Source organism: Leopardus geoffroyi, chromosome X, assembly GCF_018350155.1.
Source record: "Leopardus geoffroyi isolate Oge1 chromosome X, O.geoffroyi_Oge1_pat1.0, whole genome shotgun sequence".
NCBI classification, from domain to species: Eukaryota; Metazoa; Chordata; class Mammalia; order Carnivora; family Felidae; genus Leopardus; species Leopardus geoffroyi.
This window is the reverse complement of record NC_059343.1, coordinates 19,894,850-19,921,853: the sequence shown is the minus strand read 5'-3', so window position 1 is coordinate 19,921,853 and position 27,004 is coordinate 19,894,850. Positions and strand designations below refer to the sequence as shown.

Sequence of the window (27,004 nt, the reverse complement as noted above, 5' to 3'; positions counted from 1 at the left end):
GTCTTCTGTAAATGGTCACATGAGATCATCTTTAAGGATAGAATTTTGGATCTGTGGACTTTCAGAAGTCAGCTGTTTGAAGGGATAGTTTATAGAAGGCATTGAAGAGGAGTGCATATTTATTGCTATGTTTGTCAGGCTATTTACATTACCCAGTTAACATGAAAGTGCCGAGTCAGGATGTATTTTCACTTGTGAAATGGCTACACTTTCAGCACCTGCCTAATCAAATGCTAAGCTCCTTGAGGGCAGAAACTTGTCTTTGGTTACTTGGTAAGTGCCAAGTATATAGAGTAGATGATCAAAAGTTGCTGAATGAAACACTTAATAGCTGGCTTTTTGGAATGTATCTAAATTGTCTTCCTCGTAAGCATACCTAAAATGAATACGTAGCTAGAAAACTATTAATGGAATGGAAATTAGTAATCAAGAAGATACAGCTGTATTCCAGGAGTAAAAATTTCTAATTTTCTAATTGGAAAGAGGAAATATCAAGAATTCCAGGGGAGCCTGAGTGGCTGGGTTGAGCACTTGACTCTTGATTTCAGTTCAGGTCATTATCCCAGGGTCGTGGAATCAAGCCCCGCATCGGGCTCTGTGCTGAGCATGGAGCCTGCTGAAGATTGTCTCTCCCTTTGCCCCCTTCCCCCACTCACGCTTTCTCGCTCTGAAAAGAGGTTGGATTCCAACTGTATTGAAAGTGGATTGACAAGACTATCATAAACCTGTCTAGACACCAAAGTACAAGCAGTCTTCAACTTTACTAATAGGTCGGCTTCTAAAATTTCAACGGTAAACTAGCATTTAGAACATACTTAGCAAAGGGTTATAACTGGCAGTTGGGTTTCCATGTCCAAGTCCAAATACCCGTCACTAGTCACCTGCCATTTATGACAGAACTCCGGAGTTTCAGCCAGGAGGCTGGTAATACCTTCAATTTTAGTGATGGCCTACCTCGGGGAGTGAGGGGCTTTTGTGTGTCGAGAGGGGATTAGCATGGAAGCCAGATGAGGCAGTCTCTTTGGTACCAGCTCCCGTAACTATACAGCACATATACAGATAATTACACTACAGTCTTTACCATAGTGGGGTGGTAAGTGGGATGATGGAAGTAGCACTGGAGTTCAGCTTTATATATGGTTGTTTCCGAAGAGCCAGCTACATACATTTAGGGATTCAATTTTTGTTAAACTATATAAGCATATTGTTACACTATATAAGCATATTGTTACGTGTAGGTTTGGTACACATTGAAAACGTGAATTTAGAGGAAGTAAGGGATGAAGGGGCTGTTCTAAAGGGCTTCGTGTCGTACAGAACAGTGAGTTCTGGGGTCAACTCTCCCTACCCAGATGCTATGGAAGGTGAGTGTACATCACAACTTGCTTTTTCCTGCCACCCTCAAAGGTAGAAAGAAGTGAGCCACAATAGAGTGTTAAGACCCCAGAAACTAGAATTAGCCTGTTTGGGTTCAAAATCTGATTCTACCTATGCGTTCAAAATCTGATTCTACCTATGCTAGCTAGTGGCGTGACTTTGGGCAATCAATTTATCTGAACTTCACTTTCCTCAACTATAAAAATAACTCAGAGAATTGCCCTGGGGATTAATGAGATGATGCAGCTAATCTACCTAACAGGATGCTTGACACATGGCACTTGTTACATAAATATTAGTTACTATTGTTACTAGCTGGACTCAATCTGACGTTTTTTACTTCTGAGAGATAGGGAATAAATGTGTACCTTGTGGCATCAGTGTTTTAACTTTGGACCTGACATGAATTAAAAAAAAATTTTTTTAATGTTTATTTCTTTTTGAGAGAGAGAGCGAGCATGAGCGGGGAAGGGGCGCAGAGAGAGAGAGAGAGACACACACACAGAATCTGAAGCAGGCTCCAGGCTCTGAGCTGTCAGCACAGAGCCTGACTTGGGCTCAAACCCACAGACTGCGAGATCATGACGCAAGCCGAAGTCAGACACTTAACTGACTGAACCACCCAGGCACCCCATGACCTGACATGAAGTTTTATATTCTCCAAGAAATTACTGGCGTAACACAGTATGGTAGTAAAACGGTGAGCTTTACTGAGAATTGTCGAGCATGGTAACGTGAGGAAGTATTTTTCAGTTGACTTTATCAAAATACTTCAGTTTTCCAGCTGGATCTGGAATTATCTGTTAAAAGAAAAGCAAATTATTCATTTTAAAAATGTTATTTTTTGTTGAAGTATAATTGATATAAAGTATCCTGTTATTTTCAGGTATATAACATAGGGATTTGATATTTTTATACATTATGAAATGATCCCCACAAGAGGTCTAGTTGCCATCTGTCATCACACAAAATTATTACGTTATAGACTATATTCCTTGTGCTGTACTTTTCATGTCTGTGATTTATGTATTGTATAACTGGAAGTTTGTACCACTTAATCCCCTTCATCTATTTTGCCCATCCCCCAACACAGCTCCCCTCCGGCAACTGCCAGTTTGGTCTCTATTTTTAATAGTCTGGGGTTTTGTTTGTTCATTTGTTTTGCTTTTTAAAGAGTCCACATAGAAGTGAAACCATACGGTATTGGTCTTTCTCTGACTTATTTCACTAGCATAATACCCCCTAGGACCATTTATGTTGTTGTAAATGTAAAGACTTCATTCTTTTTTATGGCTGAGTATATTCCATTGTCTTTATACACACCACATCTTCCTTATACATTCATTTCTTGATGGATACTTAAGTTGCTTTCATTTCATGGCTATTATAAATAATGCTGCAGTGAACACAGGGGTACATACATCTCTTAAAATTGGTATTTGCAAATTACTCATTTTAAAAGCCAAAGTACATCATTAGTAGTCTGGCATGAGTTGCCCATCTCTTCACTAAAAAAGATAAACTATGATTTTTGTGTCCCAGATTATATCATGTATAAGGAAAAACTGGATTGGTCCTAACTACTAATCTCAGCTATCCAAAAAGGCAAATAATTTGTTAATAAATTAACATCTGTACTCAAGCATCCCCCAATTTACTTACAGATCTTCTCTTGGCCACCAGGCTTTCATGACATCTTCAGGTTTGATCTAATTAAGTCAAACACATTAAGGGAGCATGGCTACAGATGTTAATGTATTTTTTTAAATTTATTTTTCATGTTTTATTTTTTGTCTTTTTTGAGAGACAAAGAGAGACAGAGTGCAAGCAGGGGAGGGGAAGAGAGAGAGGGAGACACAGAATCTGAAGCAGGCTCCAGAGCTGTCTGCACAGAGCCTGATGCAGGACTTGAACCCATGAATGTGAGATCATGACCTGAGCTGAAGTCAGACACTAAACCAAATGAGCTACCCAAGTGCCCAGATGTTAATGTATTTTTAAAGTCATCTGCTGATGAAATGTGAGTATGCCACAACCTGAAAGGCAGCAGTGTGTTCAAATGGATTTTTAATTTTTCATTTTCTTAAAAATAATTTACATACAAGAGTATGTGTATTAAATTATTAGTGTATTAAGTTAGTGTATTAGTTTCACGTGTATATCATAGTGATTCAGTATATACATTATGAAATGTCACCACAAGTCTAGTTACCATCTGTCCCCATACACAGTTGTTACAATATTACTGACATATTCCCTATGCTGTATTTTTCATCCCCATGACTTATTTTATAACTTAAAGACTACTTCTTAATCCCCCTCATGTATTTTGTCCATCCTCCTACTGCTGTCCTCTCTGGCAGTCATTAGTTCTCTGTATCTATGAGTTTCTGTTTTTTTGTTTTTTGTTTTTGTTTTGTTTTTTTTTAGATTTTACACACACACACACACACACACACACACACACACACACACACAGACACACATATCTCACGGTATTTGTCCTCCTCTGACTTATTTCACTAGCATAATACCCTCTAGGTCCATCCATGTTCTTGCAGATGGTAAGATTTCATTCTTATTATGACTAATGTTCCATTGTATATATACTACACATTTTGTATCTGTCAAATGGATTTCCTGGAGGTTTGGAATTGCAACCTTTGAATCTCAAACTGCAAAGTAAAAAAAAAAAATACTCAAATACGACATGAAGTATTACCTTCAATAACTATTCAGTGAATGTACAAACACTCTGAAAGAAAAAAAATGTTCCCTCTTTAAAAGCATCACAGCCTTAGAAGATTAGATTTTTTTTGAAATTTCCAATATAATTTGACCTCACATTAACTATATTATTTGATAGTTACAGGTCAAGTACATCTATCTCTGTACAAAAAGTAACCTATTGTAATCAGTTTACTGTAGTTTTACATGCATTTTCTTCAGAATTTTTCTTCAGCATATAATAAATATTACCTAATTTTTCAGGCATCATTTCAAGTATTCTGTGTTTGCCAATATATAACGTGTCTGCATTTAAATTCAATCTGTAAGTACTTGTAGAATAACTACTCTGTGCCAGTAGTGTGCTGGGCAGTGGGGTGTACAAGGATAAGGACATTAAAGTTCCCGCCTTTGAGGCTTGTACAACCATGTGGGGAAGATGTGCGTGTACATGACAGCTTTTACTGCAACGCACAATATGATCACGTATGACACAGGCCGTGACTGAATGGAGGCTGAGATGGCATCAAGGAAGGCGTCAGAATGAAGGTGGCATTTATGTGGGTCTTGAAAGACAAGAATAATTTGGAGAAGGGAGAAGCTATTCCAGGCTAAAGAGCTGAGCAAAGGCACACAGGTGTGAAAAAGCAGGGCTTATTTTGGGACACACTGAGTGGTGTCACACCGCGGGAGCACAGCGTGCGTGCGTGCGTGCACCGTAGGGAAGAGGGCCTGTGACAGGCTGCTAGATAAGAACAATGCCAAGTATGTGAAGTTGGGCCCAAAGTCCTGGAGGGCTGCTAAAAGAGTCTGCTTTAGAGAGCGACATGCTCTAGGGGGAAGAGAACCTGAGGTCAGGGCAACCCATCAGGAGGCCTGTGCGATACACAGACGGGGCGAGAACTGACGGGGACACAGGAAAAATTCACCTCTTTTCGAACTACCCCAAACTAGCTGCCACCCTCACCACAGTCACCAAAGAGGACACATTTGTCACTTACTTCACTGTGTTCCAATTCTCCATGGCACGTGACACCGGTGTCCCTATTTCCTTCCTTGCAGCCCACCCAATTCCTGCCACACAGGCCCTCTTTATGCTTCCTGAACATGCTAAGCTGGTTCCTGGCCTCAGGGACTTGCCCTTGCTTTTCTTTCTGCACTGCTCTATGCTTCACTCACTCTGTCTGTTCACTCACGTTTCAACTTAAATGTCATCTTTGAAGTCTTTCCTGACCACTTAATCCCCCAGGCCAGACACTACCCCATCAACTCTCATCATCGTGTTTCTCAAAGCATTTGCCATAATCTAAAATTAGTGTTAGAATGTAACTCCAAGGGTGGACTTTGGCTATGGTATTCACTAATAAATACCATCTGCCCATTGTAATAGTTTGAATAGTTGCCATACAGCAGGTGCTCCAGAAATGTCTGTTCAAAGAACGCTCGTAGAATCAGAGTAGAATTGTGGTTGTTGGGCTGGGGGTGGGGGAAATGGGGGGATGCCAGCCGAAAGGTACAAGCATTCAGTTTTAAGATAAGTTCTAAAAATGTAATATGCAACACAGTGACTATAGTTAGTAATACTGTTTTGTGTACTTGAAATTTGCTAAGAGGGTAGACCTTAAGCGTTTTCACCACACACGAAAGAAGGTTATCTTGTGAGGTGATGGATTTGGTAATTAAGCAGACTGTGGTAATAATTTCACAATGTATGCATATATCAAATCATCACTCATACAGTTTAAATATATATAATTCTATTCGTCAAATATGTCTCAATAAAGCTGAGAATAAAAAAAGAATGCCCGAACACAGTATGTGATAACATAACTCATGGTTTTTATCACATTCTCAGAGGGTTTGTGGACCCTCTAAAACTTGATCAAGTGGATAGTCAGTATGTTTTCTGAAATGTAAAATACTCATCCTCTAATACCCTTCGTAGTTAATTTGTACTTCTTGGAAGTTCTTGCTGAGCTCAGTACACGCCTGTGATTGACGGTGATGTTATTCATCACTCACTGTTGGTTTTGCTACAGGTCCAGGGGAACATGCCCCCTACTTTGAGAATCCATCCAGAAATGCTTTCTAAGGCTTCTCAGGTGACACCTGCAGCTTCTGATTCATATTTCTATCTGTAAGCCTCACAATCAATAACTGTAAACTAACCTGATGACTAAAGTACCTAGTGCTCAAAGTACCTTTAATGCCTAATTTCATATCTATCTTTGAGATCCATCAGATCTGTGTAAATAAATTGTACTGTAAATAAATTTGTACTATAACATTAACTCTGATCCCCAAAGGCAATGCTGTTTTGCAAACCCATCAAAAACAGGTTCAAAATCAGTGAAATGTTACTTTACTCAATCTGAGTTAGGTTATAGAGTGAATTTCTACCTCTCATTGTCTAGGATGAATAGTACTTTTTTGTTGGTGTGCTAAAGAAGGAAGTTTTACGGATCTGTATTTTTCTTTTATCCTAAGATAATGATTTCTTCCTCCAATGCTCTAGTATTTGTCAGTTTCCTAACTATAGTTTGTATAAAACTGTTGATCTTTAGTAGATAAACATGTTATTTTAAAAAAGTTCAGACTTTTTAAAATGTGTCCAAATTTTATTTTGGCCAGAGACTACTTCAGCGATTGTCTATAAATTATATAGCCTCCCTAAATGTAAGGATATACCTGTTTCGATCTTCCTTCAAATGATAAGGAGAGAAGCATTAGCTTCAATGTTATTTAAGCCAGATTTTCTCAAAAGTTTTTACTATAGACAGAAAGGTTTTGCTTGTGACTATTTTCTTTGCCCATAATGTGTAGGAAGAAATTCCATTTATGATCTCTAAGACCTCTGAATTTATTCTACCAGGTCTCCACCGTTCCCTTTTTTAGATGGTGTATTTCTCTGGATACTTGGCTTTAAAATTCATAGCATTAAATCACATATTCTGCTTTCTCCAGTTTCAGCCACTCTCTCTATAGTCCAAAGAATGCCTGTACTCTTATGGTTTCTGTCTATTAATATTTACTTCATTTACAAAATCAAGATAGTTCTATTACAAGGAGAGATTACCGTAAGGTTGGCATTTTTTTTTCCCCACCTATCCCCTTAACAGAAAAATGTTTGACTTACTGTGTCACTACCTGGTTTCCAACCAGCAGGACAGACTGAAAGGAACAAAAATTGGCAAAAAGGTTAAAAACAGATTTCACTTCTCTTCACAACTCTTGGCTTTTGTTTTTCCAAAATGAAACTGAAAATGGAGCCTATAATAATGAGAACATTTCTAGGCCACTGAACACCTGACTACTGTTAGCTTACCTGTTTGCACCAAGGAATTTCAGTCACGGAGTTTATAAGCAGGTAGCTCATCTATTTCCATTTTTGCCAATTTTGTCTAGTTACATGTACACTATAAGAAACCAAGTTGAGCATTCCTCTAATAAAGTTGGAAGGTTTGGGAATCTGGTGAACTGAAAGGTTGGGGCATGGCAAAAATTTCTCTGAATTTACCGAAACTTCCAATATAAGCTTCTCTTCTGTTTTCTGCAGTATTTTGTAGTGATGTCATAATTTGCTGTTTGCCAAATGAGAGTTTAAAATTACTAGGAAAGTGGGATTTCCCCTTTCTGTGAAATGTACCCTTATCCAGGCACTGAGTTACACTTTGGAAAGGAATGTGTAACATATGTTCCCCTTTAGCAAAATCTGACCTTTTCTATTTAGCTACTGCAAACACGTGCAGTGAAAGGATAAACTTCTAGATTACTGGTGTGATACCGAATAGCTGAGGAAAAAAGCTAAATCAAATCATGTAAACATGAAAATAAAACCTGTATTACTAAATACTGCCAGACAGGCACATTTTAAAGTTTACAGAAACCTAATTTGAAAAATTGCAGTAGCAGAAACTTTTCTCTTTGAGCCCATCCAAAAGGACTGTGCAAATAATGAATATTTTTGCATTTTACCCTGTAAGTAGAATATATTAGTGATATTTTGCTAAAAGCACTTTAAATGATAAATGGATCTGCTCAAAATATCAGGTAATAATTTGAAAACAATCAGAAGACTTTGGAACCATCCACATTACTGTTTGAGTAAGAAACAAAATTAATCATGCCATAATCTCTCAAATGAAAAAATCAAAAGGCTAAGATGTTTAGAAGGAAAGGGTACCTTCTCCATGTTTGTCAGTGTACTGGAATGCTTGAACCAAACGCAGTGTCTCATCCACTGATCTTCCCACAGGAAGGTCATTCAGAGTAATTTGTCTTAGGATCCCTTTGTCATCAATAATGAAAAGGCCTCTGTAAGACACAAGGGTGGTACAGGTGAGGTCATTTTTTTTTTTTAATTTTTTTTTTCAACGTTTATTTATTTTTGGGACAGAGAGAGACAGAGCATGAACGGGGGAGGGGCAGAGAGAGAGGGAGACACAGAATCGGAAACAGGCTCCAGGCTCTGAGCCATCAGCCCAGAGCCTGACGCGGGGCTCGAACTCACGGACCGCGAGATCGTGACCTGGCTGAAGTCGGACGCTTAACGACTGCGCCACCCAGGCGCCCCGGGGTGAGGTCATTTTAATCTCAATTAAGACAAGTATTAGTTCATGTAAATCCCTGTGCCATCCACACAGAAAGAAGTTATACAGAACCAATAACATGCTACCTATCTTCCTGACTGGTACAAAAAACACAGACAAATACAGCACCCCCCTGCCCCCCACACTTACCTACTGTATAATTTGGGATTATCATTGTTAAATGGTAGCTTTAGAAATTTGTTTTTGTCTTTGAAATGGACTGTTGTATTTCCAGTCAAATCTTCACAAGTACTAGGTTTGGGATTTTACTGCACTGTAAGTGAGATTATGAAATTACATAGCAAAGTCTTCCTCTGGGTGAAGCTGTGATCCATCTTTCTTATCTCTGACTCTTCAGAACGTCTTTGTATTTCCTTTTTCAATGGTGGAAAAAGACAAAGTCACCAAAGTTACCTTTCCCTCTAAATCCCTATATGTGTGACTCACTTTAGTGGCCTAGGGAATAATTGAGTAGTTTAACCTAAAAGACCTGCCGAAATGGAGTGGTGTTGTAAGAGTTAAAGCAGACTAGAGAAAAACCAAAATTTCCAAAGGACTATTGTCTTTATTTCAGTCAATATGGATTACAACCCAATACTTGGTTTAGAGAAAGATCTCAGGTTAGTAGGGCTAATTGTTTGTGTATGAGTATTAAAAATAATAACAACTATTTTTAATAGAAATACACAGAATTATATACCTCTTACATGAAACTTTATTTCAAAATCATATTAAACATAACTAAAATGTTCTTGCTTATCCTACGATACATTCTTTTAATGAGCATCAGGAAGTCTGAACTAACTATAGCTCCGTCTCCTTGGACTAGGTCAACTTGCCAAATGTGGGGACAAAACTATTAACTACTATTCATATGGGTGTTCCTTCGTGTAGCTACTTTTACGGTAGAAAACGGTTGTCAATGGTGATGAAGTCTATTCTGAAGTAAGTGAGCCTGAGCTGAAATTTTGAGCTTACTTCTGTAACGTACATCATACCAACACACACCACAGAGAAACAAATCTGCCCTTTCTTTGGTAGCAAATTCGAGTTCTGTTTTCTCTTTTAATTTTGCGAATTTTTATCTTTTGTAGACTTTGAGACTAAGACATTTGCCATATTTGGTATAATATATACATATGTCTCTTCCTCAGAGAACAGATAGGTCATTTTTATAAAAAAATCAGAAATTAAAATGACAATATGTATCTCAATAAGAACCTCAGAAACCAAAGGTAGCAGGGCAATGCTTTCAAATGTCTTTCAATCTAGAATTCTATACCTAGTGAAATTGTTAATCAAGCACAAGAGCAGAATAAAAACATTTTCAGGCATGGAAGTCCTCAAGTATTTTACCTTCTAATGACCTTTTTAAAAATATTTTTTAATGTTTATTTATTTTAGAGAGAGAGACAGAGACAGAGTGTGAGCGGGGGAGGGGCAGAGAGAGAGGGAGACACAGAATCCGAAAACAGGCTCCAGGCTCCGAGCTGTCAGCACACAGCTTGATGCAGGGCTCAAACCCATGAACCGTGAGATCATGAACTGAGCCAAAGTCAGATGCTTGATCAACTGAGCCACCCAGGCGCCGGTCCAATGATCTTTTATTAGGAAGCTATGAGGATGTGCTTCAGCAAAAAAAGAGGGATTAAATAAAGAAGTCAGGCATGGGAGCCTAAAAAGTGGGCATCCAACAGAGAAGAAGCGAAGCAAATTCCCAGGATGCTGGTGCGCAAAGCGCTATGACAGCAGCTGTGGAGCAGGTCTAGAGAGTGGTCAGTCTGAACTCAAACAGGAGGATGGAGGTTTCCAGGAAAAACAAATGACATGAAAAATGTAGTATTTAGAGTGGTTACAACTAGCTGGGAAGTTTAGGAAGAATTAGGGACAGGTATATAGAAAACTAAACGAATGAAACAAAAAAGTAGTAGTTTATTAGCCACAATAAAATAACAAAAAGTTTACTAGAAGGGAAATGTAAACCCTAGGACACTACACTTAAGAGCTTAGCAGTGAACAATACTTATATAAAAAAAAATAAATACTGGCTCAATCCACAATTACCACATATTACACAGAAAGATAAGTTTGGGGATGGTGTAAGAAAGTACTATTTACCATTATAAATAATGTCAAAATTGATAAATTCAGAAAAAGTACAGGAGTTGGAAGTATGGAGTAATACTAAAATGTATTAGTAAAATGTAATAGTAAAATAAAAAATGTAATAGTAAAAGCAGTAGCTAAAGAATTGAAAGCAGTTTCCTCCAGAAGCAGCACTAGGAGTAGGGAGGGGATTGTTGCTTAAGACAGTCTGACTTTTGGGGTGCTTGGGTGGTTCAGTCAGTGAGCATCTAACTTCGGCTCAGGTCATGATCTCATGATTCGTGGGTTTGAGCCTCGCATAGGGCTCTGTGCTGACAGCTCAGAGCCTGAAGCCTGCTTCAGATTCTGTGTCTCCCTCTCTCTCTGCCCTTCCCCTGCTCATGCTCTCTCTCTCTCAAAAATGAATAAACAAACAAAAAAGACAATCTTTTTTTTTAAAATTTTTTTTAACGTTTATTTTTGAGACAGAGAGAGACAGAGCATGAACAGGGGAGGGTCAGAGAGAGAGGGAGACACAGAATCCAAAACGGGCTCCAGGCTCTGAGCTATCAGCACAGAGCCCGACGCGGGGCTCGAACTCATGGACCGTGAGATCATGACCTGAGCCTAAGTCGGATGCTTAACCGACTGAGCCACCCGGGCGCCCCGACTTTTAAAAACTATGTGCATGTATTTCTTTGATGAAAATAAAAAATGTCGAAAGAAACTACAAAATAGCTAGTATTAGATAATTTTACTCGGTTAGTATTCAAAGAATTCCAAAATAAAAAAAATTATTTTGAATGTTTATTTTTGAGAGAGAGAGAGCTAGTGAGCGAGTGAGCAGGAGCCGGGGAGGGGCAGAGAGAGAGAGAGGGAGACACAGAATCTGAAGCAGGGTCCAGGCTCCGAGCTGTCAGCACAGAGCCCGACACGGGGCTCGAATTCACGAACTGTAAGATCATGACCTGAACCGAAGTCGGACACTCAACCGACTGAGCCACCCAGGCGTCCCCAAATAATTCCAAACTTTAAAACAGCTTCAATCTTTTTAGTGGCATTTTACTTTCTGTGAATTAACTTAGTAATAAACTATGAAAGGAGAAAATATTAAAGACTTGGCGAGTAGAAAAAAAGAAACTATTGGTAGTGACACATGATATAATATGAAGGAACCTTGGAAACATTGTGCTAAGTGAAAGACGATAGTCATAAAAAAGCACACAGTGTAGGATTCCATTTATATGAAATGTCCAGAATAGGCAACCGCAGAGACATGAAGTAGGTAAGTGGTTGGCTGCCCAGGGCCAGGGTGGGGAGACTGGGGAAAGGGAGAATAACTGCTAAGGGGTGTGGGGTTTCTTTTTAGAGTAATGAAAATGTTCTAAAATTGACTGTAGTGATGGCTGCACAACTCTCTGGGTATACTACAAACCCGGGAATAGTATGCTTTAAATGGGTGAGTTGTGTGTGAATTAGATCTCCATAAAGCTGTTATAAAAAACAGAGGATTATAAAATACTGACATCTTCGCATAAACATTTTAAAAAAGAAACTATTCTCACTGCAACGCAAATTGACACTATAATTATAACAAAATCACAGCTGTTCTAAAGTTGCCCTTTTTTCAAAGACTTACAGTGGTGTTTTCCTAATTTTTCCCACTCCTCAAGGCACAAGTCTGCTAAATACTATGATACTTGTATTTGGAAAAACCATTACTGGCGTCATTTTAGAAATAGAAAAGAGGAGAAAGAAACAGATAAGGAGTTTGGGTACTGGGGTTCGAGTGTGGGCTCTGCCATTAATTATTTAACTTTGGCTAAGTTCATAGAATTCTATGAATCTGTTTATCTGTGAAATGACAGAGCTTCCAGTCTAACAGTCTATGATAACTCACAGAGTTTAAGTAGGGCACTCGCCAATTATTTTAAAACACTACAACATTTTTGCAAATAGAGCAAATAATACTTCTTGCCTTGCATCTTCTAACTCCATTTTAAGGAGGATTACAAATATATTTGGATTTGTCCTAATATAAAACCACTGAAAGGTACCTAAGAGTGTGGCCTGAGTCCTCCAGATATACGCCATAGTCCTTTGAGATTTGATGATTCAGATCTGAAAGAAGTGGAATCTTTATTGGCCCAAGTCCTCCTTGTCTTCGAGGGGTATTAATCCTGTAACAAGCAGAACATTTACCTCTCAGAGCTAAGCAAATGGCATGTATCCAAACAGCACTCTTTCTCTGCAGACACATACAAATGAATGAACGCACAACACACACATTCTTTCTCTAATGAAAACAGGCTAATATACATTCTATTTTTTGCCTTTACTCCCCAGTTAATATATTCATTTCTTTTAAACACTAAATATGGAGATACATATCACATTTTTAATGTGTTGACACAGTGTTTTTTATTTATCTATATTGGTAGACATTTAAACTGTTTCAGTTTTTCTTTTGCTTTTATAAACACTGCCGGAAACATTTCTGTATTCTCAGCTTTGTACACCTGTCTGATTAATTCCTAGAAGAGGAACTGATGGATCAAAGGATATACACTGTCCTAAGTATAACCTTAGAATTGTGATCACAAGACAAAACCTTGAGAAGAACAATAAAACTAGATAATATTTTAATATTCTTAGACACAAAGAAATGCAAAGTCCATTTGAAGCAGCAAAGTAAGTTAGTTACAAAGTCAGACACATCAACCTTCAGATTTAGGTATTCTTTTTTTTTTAAGTATTCTTTTGAAACCAGGGAAAGTCGGCTGGTGTCCCAATGGGAAGGCACTGACATAGCAGCTGGAAAACAGGGAAATACTGCTTCAGATGTCTGCAGCCGCAGTTCCGATACCCAAGTAGAAATTTCTGGTTGATATGAATCCTATCCAGCTGAGACTGCATCCCCCCAAATTCCTTGAGAAACCAATGCCAAATTATTTGGGATGACGTAAGTTTTTCCTTAGTGGATTTGTGTTGGAACCTACAAAGATTTAGAATTACTACAGAAGTGACAAAGCAAATTAAACCCATGGTTTTCGCTTTGTGATTCCTATTGAAAATGTGTAATGTGAAATTTTATTCAGTTTATAAATTGTAAAAAGAAACATTTAAAATATTTTTTTCAATGCTTGTTTATTTTTGAGAGAGAGAGAGAGAGCAAGAAGGGGTGGGGCAGAGAGAGAGGGAGACACAGAATCTGAAGCAGGCTCCAGGCTCTAAGCTGTCAGCACAGAGCCTGACATGGGGCTCGAACTCATGGACCGTGAGATCATGACCTGAGCTGAAGTAGGACACTTAACCGACTGAGTCACCCAGGTGCCCCAAGAAACATTTTAAGTAGTAAAAAATAGTAAAGAAACATTTTAAAAGGATTTAAAATATATTTGCAAGAATTATTACTTAAGTTTTGGAAGTTTTATCTCAAAGTTGAGATAAAGGAAATAAAATATATTAAATATGTAACTGCATTTAAAAATACTTGAGATAATTACTTAAGAAAATATAAATTGTAGCTCCTGCACCAATTAATATTTTAGTTATATATGTGTATATATAATTATAAATACAGAAAAAGATGTTTTGAATTTTTCACTTTAATGAATTGAATATTAACTTTTAAAACCAAAAATATTTCTGTACCATCTTTATTGTGCATAAAATTTTGTGCACAGAATTTTGGACATGCAAAATTCACATAAACACACACATTTCACCTTGTAAAACATACTGCCTAATTGCTCTCCAGAAATGCTAAACCTACTGTGTGTGTGGGAAAAGAATGACACCTTTGTCATCACTGGATGAAATTTTTCAATATTTGAAATCTTGGCCAATCAGGGAAAAAAATGGCATCTCTTGTCATTTTAATTTACAATTCTTTGCAATTAATTAGGTGAAACACCTTTTCACATTTAATGAATTAAAAAATTATTTACAAAATCAAGAAAATCATTGCTTCTGGAAAAATAATTATAAAAACTATTTTGAGTTTGACTTAGTATTAGACAACTATATAAGAGAAAAATGGAATTATAAAGAATTTTTTTTCTTCCAGTTTAAGGCTACCCAGTTTGTCATAATAAAGTAATCATACATTTCAGTGGTTTCTGCTGAAACCATTGGATATCTGCTGAAACCATATGGATATTATGTCTTTTGCACTGAACTTTTTTATTTAAAGAAAAAATTTTTTTAGTGTTTATTTATTTTTCAGAGAGAGAGAGAGCGTGAGTGGAGGAGGGGAAGAGAGAGACGGGGAGACACAGAATCTGAAGCAGGCTCCAAGCTCTGTGCTGTCAGCACAGAGCCCGACGCAGGGCTCCAAGTCACAAACTATGAGATCATGACCCGAGTGGAAGTTGGACGCTTAACCGACTGAGCCACCCAGGTGCCCCTGCAATGAACTTTTTTTTTCCACTCTGGAAATGTCCTATAAAATCCATAAGCACTTTTACCATAGCTTCATTGAACTAGCAGCTCTCAGATAATTCTACTTCCAAACTGATAACTATATTCCTGTCACATTAAGAGTTGTCTGCCCATAATTTAAAAGTAAATCCATTCCTTTTCCTACAAATCTAAGTGTAAGATACTGACCAGGCCAAATGGGTAAACTGTGAATCGACAGAGCATGCTACGACTTCAGCGTTGATAGATCTGAATTCTTCAATTCTGTCACCAAAGGCGATGATTTCAGTTGGACACACAAAAGTGCTGAAAGTTAAAAAAAATATATATCGGTATTCTTAAAATACGCATGTACCTAAAGTTTCAAATGACTTAGTTGTTATAAACACCTTTAGCATATAAAAACACATATTAAGAACAACTTCAGGGGTGCTTGGCTGGCTCTGTTGGTAGAGCACGCGACTCTGAATGTCACAGTTGTGAGTTCGAACCCCACAATGGGTGGAGAGATTACTTAAAAAAATAAAATCTTACAAAAACCAATTTTTATATATGAACACTGTCAAGATGCAGCTGTCTAAAAGACTGTCATTTGATCACATATCATTTAATTAAGAAAAGTATATTGCAGAGTTCCCAATTACATCTCAATGAACTGTATTTTTATAACCTAATGGATCGGTGGTCAACCAATATCCCCTTCTACCTTACGGCAGCACCTCCTCTCCCTTCATTTGCTTTTATTTAACAATGATTTATATAGTGCCTTATAGCTTTCAAAGATGTATACAAATTTTACATCATTCCCTTTTTTAAATATTTCTATACCACCCCTATGAGCTAGATGCATGATGTTTATTTTAGAGATGAGGAAATCTCTTCCATCCCCCTCCCTTTCTTGATAAGGTCCTCTTCTACCCTGTCTCCCCATCCTGTTGTCAGAAGGGCATGTTTAGAGAATATTACCTCAGGGTATTATTTTCCAAACCATGGTAGGGAATACTGAAGCCAATTTACTGAGTTCTAACTAACATTTAAAAAAAGTGGAATAGAAAATACGAGAATACATTATATACAGTAAGGGTGTTATGAAACCTATGTATGTACAAGTGCATATATATGTGTGTTCAGGAGTGATATTAAAAATATTTAATAACCCTTAACTCAAAGTTGGCTTTAGCTCTGGAGGTTTCTTGAAGGGACCAGGTGGGAGGGGACTGGGAAAGTGGCTATTTACCATCTGGTACGGAAGTGTTTCAGTACTGTAATGAGCATGGCTGTACTGGTGCTTACAGACTGAATGTTACCCTGTATGTACATGGAGTGTATTGGGCGGCAATGAAAACTGTATTTCATACTGTGTGTCGTGGTCAAGAAAGTTAGAAGAACACAGACTTAGGGGACAAATTCCTACCACAGCCCAAAACAGGCTTTTCAAATGTTTCAGTTGTTCAAATGTAGAACTGCCACATGCAAAGCAGACAGTTCTAATGTAGATGATATCTCTGGAAACCTAGGCTAAGATATATATATATTTTAAATTTTTTATTTTTGAGGGAGAGAAGCACAAGTGGGGGAGGGGCAGAGAGAGAGGGAGACACAGAATCCGAAGTAGGCTCTCTGACAGCTCAGAGCCTGACGTGGAGCTTGAACCCACAAACCGTGAGATCACGACCTGAGCTAAAGTCAGATGATTAACTGACTGAGCCACCCAGGCACCCTGATATGTATTGTTTTGTAAGTATTTATTTATTTAGAGACAGGAGACAGCACGAGCAGGGAAGGGGCAGAGAGAGGGAGAGAGAGAATCCCAAGCAGGCTCTGCACTGTGCAGAGCCTGACGGAGGGCTCGAACCCATGAACTATGAGATCATGACCTGAGCCGAAACCAAGAGTTGGTCAACTGACTGAGCCACCCAGGCGCTCCTATGACATGTATTTTTAACATACTCAAAAAGGTAGGTACGGTCAGCCCCTGCTTTCCTTCCTATTATTCAAAGAAATGCTATGTAGAGACACATTTATTCAACTTCTTAGTTGAAAAAGTTCTGACTGAAAACTGAAAGGTTACGTATATGACTTCTGTGCTTGCAGATTGTGGCAAATGCCCGAGAATTCTTCCTTTCTAACCAGGCCCAATCTGGCATTACATAGAAACAGAAAAAAGTGATCTTAGCTCTTTGCCCCAGAAGGCCATTGGTAACATCATGTTCTATATGTCTTATTCATTATGGGGTTTTAAGTAACACTGGCAGAAACAGAGGATATTTGCTATGTTAGACTAATTTCAAAATTCATGTGTAGCGTCATATATATTCAACAGATGTGTTAACTTATTCATTTTAGAACATGAATTTAGTAGGCCTATCATTTTTATATATTAAAATTTCTACTTCTGGCTTCTATTAGAAATTAAGTTACATCATACATTGTAGCTAGTCAGGCCACAATACAAATTGATTAGAAAGAAGCAAGTTCTTACTAATTTAAAAGATTATGTATTATCCAGATTTATGACTTGTTTTATTCTCAATGTACTAATTTTCCTGAGAATTTTTCCTATTTGGATTACAGAAGGGGTCAGCAAACTTCAGTCAACAGGCCAAATCCAGCTTATCTTATTTTTTTGTAAATAAACTTTCAATAGAAGACAATATTCATTCATTTATATGTAGTCAATGGCTGTTTTTTGTGCTACAATGACAAAGCTGAGTAGTTGCAATAGAGATCACAAGACTAAAATATTTTCTACGTGGCCCAGTATAGAAAAAGTTTGCCGACCTGTGGCCTAGCGACCACCTATAGAGATGAGCTGAAATACATCCTCCCTGTAAGGTTAAGGTTTTATTTATATAGCTCTAGATTAGTCCTAATGGAAAAAATACCTTAATATACAGTGGCAAAGACAGAAGAAACTTCTACTTTTTGTAACCAAAAAATATATTCAAACAGGAAAAAGATAAACTCAGGACAACTCTCTTTTTGGTATCTTCACTTTCATGGAATTTGAAAAACACTCCAGATAAAATTATATCATTGATAACACTATAGCTATAAAGAGTATTTGAGTCAACTTTCTATCTAAAAAGTACTGAATGTCAGAGTTAAAGAGAAAATTCCCCCCAATAACCATAATTTATATTAGTAGGCATTATTCCTCAGGCATATGCAGTATTTTCAGGAAAATATTCAAATCACAGGAAAGCAGTATACACAGCAAAGAATAAATATTATAAAATCATAGTTAAATGGCATCATCATTGTAAAGGGCTAATTTTCTAGTTAACAGAGATACATTAAACAGACTTGTGGCATAAGTCTAGCTATTAATTGCTTTCTAAAATACTCATTTTCTTGCCTTAGTAGGTATAACTTAATGAATATAATTGAAGCTTTCCTTTCTTTAATGATTACGTTACGATAACACAATCATGTAGATTTAAGTATAATGTATTGGGGTCAGTGGGTTATGGGTCTGAAATACATGGCAGATGTTACCTTCTTGAAAAAAATTCATTTTGGCTTGCCTTTTAAGAACCAAAAGCTAAATTAAATAATTTCTATTTGATGTTCTCGAATAATGATTGATAATGACTGACGTTTTACTACTTGTACCTGTATTACTTACAAATCAAGGGGGTAGAAGAAAAAAACCAGGTATTTCCCATGATAGTCAGTTAACTTGAGCTCCTTGAACTCTCCATTTATCACAGCTGTTCCTTCCCAATAAGGCGCTGGCTTGGAAACTAAGAAAGAAAAATATATGAAGTTCTAGAACAATGAGAAAATTGGTGAGAGGACAGAAAGACATCTTCAGGAAATTACTAAAAATCAAGGATTCTAAACCTTTGGACCTCTTTAGCAGTCTGGTGAAGCTTATGGACTTTTTCTAAGAACAGTGTTATTGAATGCATAAAACAAAATATATAGAATTACAAAGGAAACTAATTACATTGAAATGTAATGATGAAAATAATAAAAAGCAAATTGGTGATATAGTAATGCATGTACCCTTTTATTAACACTTTAAAACTGCAAGATCTAGCAGTGGTCTCATAACTGTCCAAGATAATGATGAGCGTAAATTTTGTTTCAGGATACCTGCAATGATGTGGCAGAAGAACATCTGTGATTCTCTTGGCAACAGGTATAAGCAAGTACTGCTAAAGCTAATATGATTTGTTGCTGATGTTTATAATGGAAGGAAATGCTAAATTTCAGTTGGAGGTTAGTGAAACTAAAGACTTTGTTTTTCTTTTTTTTAATCTTTATTTTTGAGAGAGAGAGAGGGAGAGAGGGAGGGAGAGGGAGGGAGGGAGGGAGAGAGGGGGAGAGAGAGAAAGAGAGAGACAGAGAGAGAGAGAGAGAGAGAGAGAGAGAGAGAGAGAGAATGAACAAACGGTGGAGGGGCAGAGAGGGCCAGAGAGAATCCCAAGCAGGCTCTGTGCTGGAGCCTGACATGGGGCTCCTTCTCACTAACTGTGAGACCACGACCTGAGCCGAAATCAGGAGTCATATGCCTAAGTGACTGAGCCACAAGACTTTGTCTTTCTATTTATGCTCACAGACCCCATATATTCCATCCCTGCACTAAACCCTACTGGATGCTTCACTATATAGCCCCTCCAAGTTTATAATTAGATTATCCTTTTTCTAATGGTAGTCTTTTAGATGTACTCATGTAAATGTTTGTCCAGTTTCTCACATACACACAGAAGACCTGCTGCCACACTCTGCAAATATATCAGGTGCGAAGTGTAAAATCCCAGACCATGGGATTATTTTCCCAGGGGGCTCTGAAACAGGAGACACCCCTTAACAGTTTCAACTGACCTGACAGAAACTGAACAGTCTGTGCTGCTCTCTTGTAAGGGCATGCTGTAATTCTAGCCAACATGACGTGCCTTCATCTTCTGTTAACACGTTCACAGGGCACTTAAACTTTCATAACCATTACACACACTGAAGTCAATACTTGCTTCCAAGTTTGACTATAAGGTTCCTAGAAAGTAAGGCTTAACAATAGTCAGCACTTTTGATCACTCTGAAAATAGAGACAAACTTAAGATGAATTTCTCTGCAAAGTTAATATATAACACATGATTATTTATCTTGAGCCAGCAGCCTACCTCATATAGATATCCTGATCTAATTCGGTAAAGGCCAGAAGGGAGACGTGGATAGGAGAAGGAAAAGTGGATAGGAGAAGGAGAAGGATAGGGAAAACCAAATTTGAAAAATAATATTTTTCTGAAAATTCTGATCTTGGAAATTTTGGGGTTTTGACTCAAGAACTGCAGTGTTCTAATAGTTTTTTTTGATGGCATCTTTAGGGTTTTGTATATGTAGTATCATGCCATCTCCAAATAGGGAAAGTACTGTTCAAAAGAAAAAAACTCATCAATTCTAGGGCAAAAAGACTGCAATTACTTTATTAAGATCTATAAATGGAATTCCCAAAGCAACCCCTTGTATTTGTTAAAAAAAAAAAACTGTCCAGAATATAAACAGCAGAGTTAACAAAGAATCTGGCAAGTGCAGAGCAGTAAAGAAGAACGTTTAAATTCCTTCTTCCCATATCCCCCATCAATTTAACTACTGTTAACATTTTGATGTGTTTTTTTCCATTCTTTTTTAAACACACAAATTTGGATCATGTTGCACCTGATTTTAAAAAGGGACCAGCAATGAGAACTGAGTAATATATGGAAAGTGTTGAATCACGGTATTGTACACCGAAAACATATAACTCTGTATGTTAACTACACTGGAATTAAAATTAAAAAGGGAGGGAATAGTAAGTCACGAAAGGCTTTTCATGTTACTGAAATTAATTCAAAATTATTTAAAATTTAATGGCTCTATAATATTCTTTTATGAGTAAAAGTCCTCATAGCTTTAATTCTAGATAAGCCTACATGTGACACGGAAATGTGGCAAACATCTAAACTTTGAAAAAGTAAATCTATTTAAAGGGAAAGAGAAATCTATTATTACCATTTATTTGCTTCTATGAGCAGACCTTGATGGGATTTGTTTCTTATGGGAAATTTATGTAATGCCAGTAAATACTTAACTGACTGACATATTTCAAAATATCTTCCCAAACCAAGTAAAAGCAACAGGACTTGTAAATACTTTGATTTTTAAAAGTGCAAGACTGGCCTTTTAAAAATAAAAATCTAAAAGTACCCTTGTTAACTTTCAGTAGGAAAGAACTGCAAATGTGTAAGAAGGCAAAATAGTTTTTCTCACTTCTCACTCCCACTCCATCCTAAGTCAAAACAACATCCCGTTTTACACTGGGGATTCGTAATCGTGAAGCTTTACTTTTGTCACTGAATACAGGCATGAAACAGACTGTAATGGAACCAAATATACATCTACAGAATTGCCAAGTGATCCATAGTAAAAACTGGTTATTTAAAAGCAAGCCATAGTCTTTATCCTTTAACTCCTGGCCACTTCTTTTTGGCCAGTCTTAACATCCAGATGCAGCAGGCCACAACTTTCTCAGTATCTATTTAGTCTGACGTGTCCTTCCTGAAAGTGGTCATTAGTTGTGTACACTGGACAGAAATACAAATAATCAAAAGCCAAACTGGCAGGACACAAATTTGCCACGTGGTTTATCATCAACCCAAATGCATTACTTCCAACCTCGGTTTTTCCGTTTTCCTACAAAGAGCCTCCAAAGTACACCCTGTAACAAGCTCTTCATTTCTGAGAAACAAAGAATACCCATTAACTATACAGGTTTTGGGGACGGTGGGTTTTAATATCCTTTATAAGATGCAATAACAGAAGAAGAAAGAAAAAGGAAAGTTTTGCCCTCCTGAGCATTTTGGTTAGTCACTTTTCTGTTTAAACTTTCTGCGAACCATTATTCAAGTTCTCAATATATTCTTCCCTGAAATAGTGCTTGAAAATAGACACGATGTGCTGCTGGCACTTTTCGATGTTTGAGGAAGCGTTTCAGTTTGCACAACATCCTGATGCCTACAAACTCGGCACCCCTCCTTCCCTTATCTGCGGCTTTGGGGTAACCACCACTTCTTCCAAAATCTGATTCGGGGAACCCCTCTCCGTCCTCCCTCCCCCAGGGAGGCAGGCCCGCCGGGGGACCTAAGGCCACCTAGAGGGTGCCGCCCAAGCCAGGCCCCCAGGTGGCAACCGAAACACGGGTGCACGTGTCTCCAGGCCCTCTCCACCTCCCGCTTTCCTGTGCCACCCGTTAGCCTCCCCCTTGGCGGGGCACCACCTACTCTTGGCTTTGCTGAGGTGCAGGGAGTGATCAGCGGCCGAAACCCGGGACGTCTCCCCTGGGTACACTTGTCCACCCGCGTAGAAGTGACACTCTTCTTCGCGGGTTCGGGGCCTCTCCTCTGCCTCCCAGGCCCGCAGAGCTCCGGCTGGCAGCAAGAAGAACAGCAGGGGCAGCATGAGCAGTCTTCGGCTCCGGCCAGAGGCCGGAGTGGTCGTGGCTAGCGGCGGCGGCAGCGCCTCCATGACCACGCGAGCGCAAACACTCGTCCCTAGGCGCGAGCGCGACTTATCCCGCCGCCAGGCGGCTACAATCCGCGCCGGACGCCCGCGTGAGTCGGGGCGCGGCCTCGCGAGACCTGCTCCGCCCCTCCCGCCCCCCTGCACCCGCCCTATTCCCCGCTCCCCCACCCCCCGCCCCCCGCCACGTGGGCTCCAGCCCCGCCTGCTCGCCCCCAGCCGGCGTTTGCGCCTGCGCCCCAGGGCGGGCCGGGGCCGAGAGCTTGCTTAGCCCAACTCTGTGAACCAAGGCCGCTCGGAGGCGTCGTGCGTGAGGGTCCTGAAGCGCCACTGCCCCCCTCCCCCGCGGTACAGTTTTCTATATCCTTCCACGCCCATCTCTTTCACAGAGCCTCACCGTCACACACCACCCTAAAGTGAAACTAACCTATCTGCCTTTGAATGGCTCGCATTTTATACTTCGAACAGTTACTTGGTTTTCCCTTGAAGTGATGGGTTTGTGAAAAGTGCCATGACTATCCACTCTAGCTGCAGCACTTTTAAGTCCCCAGAAAACTTGGAGAAGAGAGATCTAGCCTTTTACTCTTCTCAAGCAGGAAAGGGCAAACCGGAGGTTTGGTGACTTAAACTTGTCTCAAAGGTGTTTTGTTTTGTTTTTAAATTAAGACTTGAAAAGTTCCCAGAAAAGCAGACTTTTCTCCCAGCACAGTGTTGTTCCGTCTTCTGATAATTACCCCATCATATTACAGGAGGATCCCGTCTATTTTCCTGCGAGCTCTTGGCGTCTTTCTGAAACCCGCAGAAGTCACCGTGTTTTGCCTCTGTTAGACTGTCAAGCTCCCTGGAGTTGAAATCGATGTTTAATTCATCTTTTGTTTCCCAAGGCACCTGGCACTCTGGGACCATTTGCTATTGTAAGCGCTTGATTTTCTAAATGACCCCTAATGTTCCCAACAGTCTTAGTTTTCAGATGCTTTGGCATATTATAGCTGCTACTTGTGACAGTCCTTTGAGGCAGATAGGAAACCTAATTTTTCCAAACTCAAGCCTTACCCCCGGTCCAGCCTATTATATATCTCGGAAGAGTTTGAGTTTGATGGGAATAGGGCTAAAGGTTCCTGGCATCCTACTCCCTCCGCTGCTCCTTCAGGCCCCCAGTCCCTTCCCCTGCCCCTGTCCGCCCCTCCCCTTCTCCCGCCCCCCCCTCCCGCACTCCCGCGGGTGTTTGCGCTTGTGCTCTGGGGCAGGCCTCGGCTGCCACGTGGTGCCCAACTCCTGGAAGACTGCTTTGTGGCGTCCATGGTGAGTGGTCTCCCCGTCTTCCTGCCCTCCTTCCCGCCTGCCTTCAGCATTGCTCATCCATGCAGGCCCAGGTCTTCGGAAAGCTTCGCTGGAGATGGTCTCCCACCATTGGTGAGCTGGTGACTGGCCTTCTGCAGTCAGCGCTGTTTTAGATCCTCATCCTTTGGCACCCACCTAACCCACAAAGCTTCGCTACCGCGCGCCATCCTGTCTCCTCACCAAAAGCTGAAATGAACCATTCTGCTTTGGAATGGCTTGCATTTTATACCTTTAACAGACATTTACTTTCCTTTTCCTTGCAGTGAGCTGGGTGAATAGTGATCACTCCCCTCTCCTGTTGTATCCCTTTTAAATCCTGGGAAAACTTGAAGAAAGGTCTAACCTGAAAAGCAGTATCTCGAGACTATTTATTCTTTTCCAGTGGGAAAGGCACTCTTTCAGCAGGAAGGGCACAGAGGTGACTTAAGCTTGTCTCAAGGTGTGCATAATTTTTAAAAATTAAGACTTGGTAAGTTCCCAGAGAACCCTTTCTCCCAGCACAGCGTTGTTCCATCCTCTGACAACCCCATCACTCACCCATTTGCTAGGATGGTAAGTGAGAACTGGGGGGAGGAGACATGAGGTATACCAGAAAGACAGGGGCCACTGGCAGCCCTTATGCCCCCTGTGAGTCCTGTCTTCCTGTGAACTCTTGTCATCCTTCTGAATCTCACAGAAGCCATCCTAACAGTTTGTCTTTCCTCTCCTAGACTGTCAGCTCCCTGGAGTTGAAATTGATGACGAATTCATCTGTTTCCCAAGGCACCTGGCACTCTTGTGAGCACTTGACTTACTAGTATGTGTGCTGCCAAAGTGAGCACAGCACTTGATTTTCTAAATGACACCTACTATTCCTAACTGCCTTGGTTTCCAGTTACTTTCACATATTATATCTTTGCTCCTCGTGACAACCCTTTGAGGCAGATAGGAAACCTTCCCTTTCAGACTCTTCTCTCACCCCAGTCCTGCCCGTTGTATGCTTTGGTTTTTGTTTCCCAACACCCCTTTCCTGTGGGCAAAGGAGGAAAATATGAAGCCACCTCCCTTTTCTGAGGTGGGGGTCTGGGGAAGCTTGTCCTTACCCATGACGTTGTCTGGCAAGTCTTGACTTTCGGACGGCCCGTGGGCAGGAGTCCTTTGACGAGGTTGCTCTCGTTGTTCCCATTCTCCTTCCCTGACCTCCTGTTCCACGTGGAAGGGGAGTGGGGCCCGAGGGGTTCGGGACTGATTCCCAGGGATTCGGCTCAGGCCCATGCCCCGAGGTCGGCTTCCGTGATCCCTGTTGACTGCTAATCAGCCAACAAGCCTTAGAGAATTCTAGGCCCTAAGTTGGGCCTCTTAGTTTGAGAACTGGGAGAGGAAACTTGAGTGTTATGCCCTGGCACCTCTGCTCTGGGCTAAGCTGAGGCGCCCCAGTTGACAGCAGGGGATGCCCACCAAGTGGGCCCCAGCGAACCTCCTGCCCACTGGAGAGAGTGGCCAGGTCGGCCAGCTCTCAGGCACCAGCTGTGCTCCTCTTAGTTTCACTGGAATCCCTTGGCAACTGGCGTTCTGGGTGTCACTTGCCCTGTCCAATGATGTTTCCTGCCTGCCTGCCTCTTGTAGGCAGACACTATGCTGTCACAGTGGCAGTCACAAAGGAGCTGGAGGTGGGGGCCTTGCCCCCAAGGCACTGACCATCCAGCTGGAGTCAACTGTCCAGATTAATAAGACAAAACCCATCAGGCACAGAGGGGGTGGTTCTCTATATAGAATGCATCTCAGAAACACCTGGGGAGCTTAAAAACATTCAAGTGTACTGACCAAGCCCTAGAAATGTTTATTTAAGAGGTCCTTTGTGTGTGGGGGGTCCAAGTCATCTAGGGTTTCACAGGTGGTGTGTCTGGTTAAGAACCACCATTGATGGAGGGCAAGGGCACAGATTGTGGAGTCAGCCGAGTCTAGGTTCCTGTCGGAACTCTGCCACCTATTGGCCTTGTGGCCTTGGGAAATGTATGTAACCTCTCTGAGCCTGAGTTTCATCTGCAGATGGGAGGCATTAATACCTTTCCCATGTTGTGAAACTGCTATGCTATGAGTTTTATGATATAAATGTAAAACCTGATTAGGAATGTGGGCTAGACTTAGGACTCACTTCTTATGGATATGACAGGAGGAATGCTTTGTGATTTCTTAGGCTCAGTCATAAAGAGGATAGTTTCAGTCCTGTGCTTAGATTGCTCATTCTAGTGGAAGACTTTTTGTCCAAATTATTTTTGAGGTAAAATTCATAAAACATGTAATTTATCATTTTAAAATGTGTAATTCAGTGGTTGTTAGTATAGCCATCATGTTGTGCTCTGTGCTCACCACTATTTCCCATTAGATGCTCTTTCTTGCTTTGTCAATGATTAATTGGCCATACATTTGTGGGTCCAGTTCTGGGGCCTCTATTCTATTCCATTGGTCTATGTGTCTGTTTTTGTGCCAATACCATACTTCTTTAAAAAATTTTTTTTAATGTTTGTTTATTTTTGACAGAGAGAGAGAGAGAGAGACACAGAGCATGAGTGGGGGAGGGGCAGAGAGTGAGGGAGACACAGAATCCAAAGCAGGCTCCAGTCTCTGAGCTGTCAGCACAGAGCCCGACGCGGGGCTTGAACTCACAGACCGCGAGATCATGACCTGAGCCGAAGTCGGATGCTCAACTTACTGAGCCACCCGGGCACCCCGTACTGTCTTGATGATTACAGCTTTGTAGTAGGGCTCACCACTATTTAATTCCAGAACATTTCCATCACCCCCCAAAAGAAACTTTAAGCTCTTAGCAGTCAATTACTCCCTTCCCTCTAGCCCCTGGTGATGACTAATCTGCTTCTGCTCTTTACAGATTTGCTTGTTCTGGACATTTCTTATTCATATAAATAGAATCTTACAATATGTGTCCCTTTGCTTCTGGCTTCTTTCACTTAAGTATAATG

The 27,004-nt window shown here is 40.0% G+C and overlaps 1 protein-coding gene across 1 annotated transcript; it reads right to left on the bottom strand.

Annotated features, from left to right (window-relative positions):
• Nucleotides 1-2,064: 2,064 nt before the first annotated feature.
• Nucleotides 2,065-22,808, bottom strand: PRDX4 (peroxiredoxin 4). The gene is made up of 7 exons (XM_045472899.1): nucleotides 22,466-22,808; nucleotides 18,829-18,946; nucleotides 15,390-15,506; nucleotides 12,836-12,958; nucleotides 8,288-8,418; nucleotides 7,241-7,275; nucleotides 2,065-2,177 (listed from the first exon to the last, which is right to left on the bottom strand). Exons 1-7 carry the CDS (start codon nucleotides 22,707-22,709, stop codon nucleotides 2,127-2,129), a joined length of 819 nt encoding a protein of 272 aa, XP_045328855.1. The 5' UTR covers nucleotides 22,710-22,808; the 3' UTR covers nucleotides 2,065-2,126.
• Nucleotides 22,809-27,004: the final 4,196 nt, after the last annotated feature.